Source organism: Paroedura picta, chromosome 18 (genome assembly GCF_049243985.1).
Source record: "Paroedura picta isolate Pp20150507F chromosome 18, Ppicta_v3.0, whole genome shotgun sequence".
Lineage (NCBI taxonomy): Eukaryota > Metazoa > Chordata > Lepidosauria > Squamata > Gekkonidae > Paroedura > Paroedura picta.
In genome coordinates, this window is record NC_135386.1 from 18,981,641 (window position 1) to 18,987,840 (window position 6,200).

Genomic DNA, 6,200 nt, shown 5'->3' on the forward strand with positions numbered 1-6,200 from the left:
GCAGGCCGTGATTCAGCACTAGGCAGCCCTACGTGAGAACAAGGCTGCTTTGGAAGAGGGACCCCAGGCACTATAGGCCAGCCTCTCCCCCCCACCCCAAATCCCCCCTCCCCAGGAGCCACCTCCAGGAACCCCCAAGGCAGAGGCACAACCCTTGGCCCCACTCCCTGGAAGCTCCCACCGTGCCTTCTGCTGAGCCCCTGATGGGTCCTTCCCACCCTCTCCAAGGAGTCCCCACCACCTTTGATACAGAAGACACCACATCTGCACAGAGAAAGAAACTTTAATAACTGCCCCCCCCCCCATGACAGTCCACACAGGAGGCGTGTGCCAGCCAGGCAGCCCAGGGGTCCCCGGGAGCCGGAGCATCAGCCCTGCCTGGGCCAACCAGAGGCAAATGCAGCAAGTAAAAAAGAATGTCCAGTGCAAACAAGCGTTGTCACTCAGAGTTCCACCACGCAGGTCGCTCCTGAGTCTGGTGATGCCGTGAAAAGTGCACCCTTGGAAAGCAGTGCAGGCCCACCGCAGTGGGTCTGTGGGCAAACAAGGCACAGGACCCTCCCCAAAGTGGCATTCTTTGTACCCCGAGGGCACAGGCGGCTTGCTACACGCCAGCCAACCGGGGCACCCAACTTCTCATGCTGCTGAGGAGGAAGCGGGCACGGTGCTGGACAGAAGCTGGGGGGGGGGAGGGAGGGAATCAGTGCCAGCCCCACCTCATTCCTACCACATCTCCTCACTAATGCCCACAGCCAGGCCTGGCCTCCAACTATCCAGAGTGGGCAAAAGAGGCTGTTGAACTGGAAGAGCAGGATCAAGTCCCGAACCTGGCTGCAGGAGAGAAGGGAGCCGGGTGGATCTGGGCCAGGGTGAAGGGCTGGCAGGGGCTGCTTCAGGGGGGCTCGTGGCGGGCGGGAGGAGAGGCATTCCTGAGAGCCACCGCTGGGGCCCAGCCTGGCTCAGCCCTCTCTGCTTCTTGGGCTGGGCGGCCTGCCCTCCGTCTTTGGCCCACAGCACAGCCACTCCTTCCACGAAGGCAGCTGCCGCTTAAAGGAGGGGGATGGGGTAGGACGCACAGGCTGCCAGCCCACACATGTTGCACCCCCGCTGGATATTGAAGTACCTGAAAGCAGAGAGCGACACGGGCGTGGGTGGCAGGCCCTGCTCCCAGAGGGATCTTCCTCAGCACCCTTCCCTGCAAAGTGAGTCCTCGTGCTCCCAACCCAGGGACTGGGGCCACCCACTCTGCAGCCCCCAAGTGCAGCTCTTTACTTCCTTTATGCCCCCACCTAATGGAACAACCTGCCTGAGGTCACAACAGCTCCTGGCTTCCCACAAACTATGCAAAACCGAGCCAAGTATGAGTCTAGCCGCACCTTTGCAGATTCCCCAGGCATCCCAGCAGATAATGGGGAGGATCCATCAGTCCAAGAGACAGGAGCCCCAGGGTGGTGCTTGCCCCCGAGTGGAGGGCTGGAAGAGGAGGAGGAAGTGGAAGAAGGGCAGGCCTTACCCCTGCATGCCCCAGGCTGTGCCCCAGGAGTTCTTGACGATCCAGTAGGGCAGGCCATTCTCTTCCCCGTAGCCCACGGCCAGGACGGCGTGATTCACTTTGTCTGGAGTCTTGTGGCAGAGTTTGCTGCATGCAGAACGGAAGAAAGAGTTTTGGATCACACCCAGGAGACAGGCTAACCGCAGACTGCAGTCAGGCAGTGCCGGAGTTCAAGGGAGACGCAGGTGGGCAGCCGTGCCAGTCTGGAGTCCAGGGGCACCACGTTTTATTCAAGGGGGGAGCTCTCGTGGGCAGGCAGACTTTGTCAGACATTGAATGGAGTTGCAAGGCCACATGTATGAGGAGAGAGTGGGCCGTGGAGTTGTACACAGCACAGTGTGCTATTTGGGAGTCACACTGCATGATGAAGGCGCTCGCCAGTGGCAAGGGCCTGGCGGGAACAAGAAGTTAAGTTTCCCAGGGCAGCCTCCATCGGCTTCTCAAGGGAAAGGCGTGCCAGACTCACCTGGAGTAAACTCCCTTTGCATACAACATGAAGTCCTCGGTCACTTCGAAGGCAAAGCTCACAGGGTTGTGGTTCCCCACAGCTTCCACCAGGCCCTCCTCATCATTCTGGAAGGCAACAGCCCAGACGTCAGCAGGCCGAACGGCGTGCAACTGAGCCCCGTGGGCCAGGGGGCTGGAGGGAGGCTGAGGAGGAGGCGGCGGGAGCCCGGCAGAACAAGAGCACAGGGCTGCTGCAGGGCACGGGGTCCAGGGAGCCCTGGGGAGGGAGGGAGGGAGGGAGGGAGGGAGGGGCTCAGTGTGCAGGGGCAGGAGAGCAGGGGGGGGGAGGCAGCAAGGGCACTCACCTGCGTGATGTTGACCACGTCCTTCACAAAGGCCACGGCCTCCTTGGGCTGGAACTTGCAGGTGCCGTTCTGCGGGGAAGGACCAGGCGAGCCGGTCAGCGCCTGCAGCACAACCCGCCCGATAGGGCCCCACCCCCAATGCCAGCTTCCAGCCTACCTTGGCCCGGTACGGGTACGCGTCCTCGCCCATGAGCCCGGGGTTGTATCGGATGTATTCAAAAGCCTGGCTGGGGAGGCCCCTGGAAAGGGAGAAGACGAAGACATAAATGTATTTGAGCGGAGAAGGCCGAAAAGACCGGGGGCAGGGTGGGAGGGTGCTGAGGAGAGAGGCAGAGGGCCCCCCTGCCTGCCCGCCCGCCCACCCCACCAGAGGGCCTGCTCACCCGCTGCAGCCGTGGTTGTTGAAGGCCTGGGCACAGTCGACCAGCTGCTGCTCAGCCTGGCGGGAGGGAGGGAGAAGTCGCTCTGGGGCAAGAGACCCTCCAAGGAGCCCCTGAGTGGTTTCACCAGCTCCCCTCTGTGACCCAACGGGCACGTGGCTGGCCCTGCCTATGGGGTCCCATTCCTCTGCAGCCCCCCGTTTCCAACACATCCAGCCTGAAGACACACAATCGCCCCCCCCACACGCACACACACAGTGGCTGCCAGTCCTGTAGCTGGCCTGCCCGGAGGCAACCAGCAGAGGACTGGGGAGGCCACATCAGCATTCCCTCCATCCCGAAGAAGGAAGAAGAAGAAGAGACGCTTGTCCCTCCCAGCCGCTGCCCGCAGCTCCCTTCCCCTCCTGTCCCCGCTGGTTCTCCTCTGGAAACCTGCCGTTTGCGGCAAGAGAGCGAAAGTGCCTCCCTGTCTCCGCTGCAGGAAGTCCTTGTGGCCCAGACATGCCCCAGCCGGCCAGCCCCGGCACACCGACTGAGAGGCCTGTGGCTCAGGTGTCCTCTCCAGGCCCCGCCTGGCTGTGGACTAGCCCCCCCTCCCCCCCCCCGCACTCCCTCAGGGCATTAAAGGAAGTGGCCCGCACGGAATTCCCCGGGGGGGGGGGGAGGGGGTTACCAGGTCCAGCAGCTTCCCGGTGGCGATGGCGACGGCCGACTCTAAGCACCCCGTGGTGGAGAAGGTCCAGCAGCTCCCGCAGGGACCCTGGGGGTGGGAGGGAGCCATGAAAGGGCTGTCCTCGGAAAGGCAGGGAGGCAGCGCAGGGGGGCTCTGGCCTGTGTGCATCCAAGGCCCCCCCAGGGCCCACACCCCGCAGCCAGGCCTCCGTAGGCCCCCCTGCTCCAGGGCCCTCACCTGGTTCTTGACGGGCGTCACGTAGTTGCCCTTCTTCCTCCAGTCCACAGCCCCTGGGTGCCCTCCTGCCGTGCCCTTGAAGTTGCCCTGGGTGGCCGAGCAGTTCTGCAAGAGACAGCAGTGGAGGAAGGTCAGTGCCCAGGGAAGGGCCCCGTCAGTCTGCCTTTAGGCGCCTGAGCTATGCGGGGGCAAAAGAGGCTGCTGCAGTCCCAGGCTCAAATCTCACCACCGATAAGCAGCCATCTCCTTGTAAAAAATTTCAATTCAGCAAAGGTCAAACTCCACAGGGCAGCCACACACACACGCACACACGTCACTGTTTTTGGAGAAGAAAATAAACCCATTTCCAATGAGCACAGAAGGCCACAGCTTGTCATTAGACCCTTGGCAGCAAGAGAAAGAACCTAGCCATGAAAAGCCAAACAATTATAAATCTGCACAACAGCAAAAGAAAAAAAAACGTTTTTCATCCTTTTCCCCCAAGATGCTCCCCCATTTTGTCCTTGTTAACAAGGAGGCAATCGTCAGCAGGCATGGAGGGGGGAACAATCCCTTAGGATCTGGGATGGAGCTTGAATCCCTCCTCCCCCCTCCCCCCCGCATCACCCTCCAGGAGCTGAGCTGGGAGGCATACAGCTGGCCTGTGCTGCTGGCAGAAGGGGGCCTGGCCGGGCAGCTGCAAGGAACTCTCCTCTGCCCACATGGCACTTTCACTTTCACATCCCTTTTATGGGGGGGGGAACGGGAACGGCCAACTCAGCCTTTTCAGTAATGATGGCGGACCTGGAGCCATGGGTCGAGGGGGGGGGACCACCAAGTTCTCCTCCTTGCCTCCTGGGGGGGGGGGAGCCAGCTCACCTGCGGCTCCTGCCAGAGGTACATCTTCCGGAACTCGGCAAAGGTCAGGTCTGCAAACTGATTCAGGCCCACTGAAGAAAGGAGAGGGAAGGTCAGGGGGGAGCTGGGGCCAGGGCAGGGTTTCGGGCAGAAGCAGCAGCGCCCCTCCCCCCAGTACCCCCCACCCTTGCTGGCCGCCTACTTTGGAAGGAGTGGTTGCCGGCATTGTGCTTCTCCACCTTCTGCTTGTTGGTGAGGAAGATGCCGAAGCGCTGGGCCTCCTCTGCGGGGCTGTACTGCTTGTGGTGCTGGGGAGAGAGGCACAGGCTGCAGGGCCAGAGACAAGCGGGGCGTGGGGGGGGGGCTGCCTCCAAGATGCAGCTGTCCGGGGGTCGTGTCCTCCCTGGGCGTGGGGGGGGGTGAGGTTGGCACCCACCGGCCTTCTACTGCGGAGACCCGCAGGCTCCGGATCTGGCCGGCCCGCCTGCCTGGCCCCGGCGCCCCCGCAGCGCCCAGCCCAGCCCTGCCCTCTCCCCGCGGAAGATGCTCGGGCGTACCTGCCGCATCCAGGCCGTGAAGAGCGGCTCTTCTGCAGGCGGGGAGGAGGAGGAGGAGGAGGAGAGAAAAAGCAGCAGCAGCAGCGCATCAGGCCTGGGCCGCCCCGGCGCTCGCCCACACCAACCCCCCCGCGCCCCCCAGCCAGCCCAGCCCAGCCCGGGAGCAGCTGGCCCGACCGGGCCGCAGCCGCCCCTCGCCGCCGGACGGCGCTGCAAGCTGGCACTGCCGCGCTCCCGTGCGCCCCGCGGGCAGGGGGGGGGGGCGAGCTTACCGGGGTGTCCGCCGAAGCCCCCGCCCAGCGCCCCGGACGCCCAGGCGGCCCACAGCAGCGGCAGCAGCGCCCCGGGCCCCATCCCGCCTGCCGGGACGGAATCGCTCGCTCGCTCGCTCGACGGCGGGCCGAAGGGGGCGGCTGGGGCCGACAGGGGCCGGAGGGAGGAGGCCGGAGCGCGCGTCACGGGGCCGGGGCGGAGCGCAGCAGCGCCGGGCAAAGGGCAGCCGCGGGAACCGCCCCAAGCCACCCCCCCTCCGCTGCCCCCGCCCCGCCAGGGCTGCGCGGACTCCCCCTTCCAGCCCCCCCCCCCTCCCGGCAGGTCGCCCTACCTGAGGATCCTGGGCCTGACCCTCACCCTACAGCCATCGCCACCCACCTCGGGCGTGGGCTGCCTCTTTCAGTCCGTTTTGGAGTGTTCACCCGCTGTACTGGGTGGGAAAGCAGCATAAAAATGTTTTGAATATAGTAAACAAGAAATGATTCCCCAGCTCAGCCACGTGTGCTGCGCATTGTTTGGACCACACAGCCCCGGCAGGCTGCAGGGCCAAAAACTCTCCTTGGCCAAGAGGAGGGGCTCCTTGGGACATTCTTCTGATTACAGGCCAAGGAGGGCAAATCCAGCCAGAGGCTTCTCTCAGCGGGGTCCCAAGCGCCTGGCACTCAGAGAATGGCTGCCTTACCCACTCACCCCACACCCACAAGATGAACTTATACCTTGAATAAAACTTTGTTGACTGGACTCAAATTTTGTTCTGCTACCCATGTGAATCAGTCCTCTGACATGGCATTAAATGCTTCCAGCACTTTGCTCCCCCAACCCATCAGTCTGGTTTCTCAGTTCACACAGACAGAACCCCCCCCCCCTCAGAAATATGTC

The 6,200-nt window shown here is 63.3% G+C and overlaps 1 protein-coding gene across 1 annotated transcript; it reads right to left on the minus strand.

Annotated features, from left to right (window-relative positions):
- Nucleotides 1-265: 265 nt before the first annotated feature.
- CTSH (cathepsin H) lies at nt 266-5,546 on the minus strand. The gene is made up of 12 exons (XM_077317690.1): nt 5,321-5,546; nt 5,049-5,080; nt 4,694-4,799; nt 4,513-4,583; nt 3,655-3,759; nt 3,418-3,504; nt 2,748-2,803; nt 2,522-2,603; nt 2,365-2,433; nt 2,019-2,125; nt 1,514-1,639; nt 266-1,123 (listed from the first exon to the last, which is right to left on the minus strand). Exons 1-12 carry the CDS (start codon nt 5,400-5,402, stop codon nt 1,048-1,050), a joined length of 999 nt encoding a protein of 332 aa, XP_077173805.1. The 5' UTR covers nt 5,403-5,546; the 3' UTR covers nt 266-1,047.
- Between the last annotated feature and the right edge of the window lie 654 nt (nt 5,547-6,200).

Coding starts and splice junctions, on each gene's coding strand:
- CTSH (XM_077317690.1), bottom strand. CDS start 5,402: ATGGGGCCCGGGGCGCTGCTGCCGCTGCTGTGGGCCGCCTGGGCGTCC. Junction 2,804..3,417: donor CCGGGAAGCTGCTGGACCTG/GTAACCCCCTCC, acceptor CCCTCCCGCCAG/GCTGAGCAGCAGCTGGTCGA. Junction 2,126..2,364: donor ACGTGGTCAACATCACGCAG/GTGAGTGCCCTT, acceptor GTTGCCTTCCAG/AATGATGAGGAGGGCCTGGT.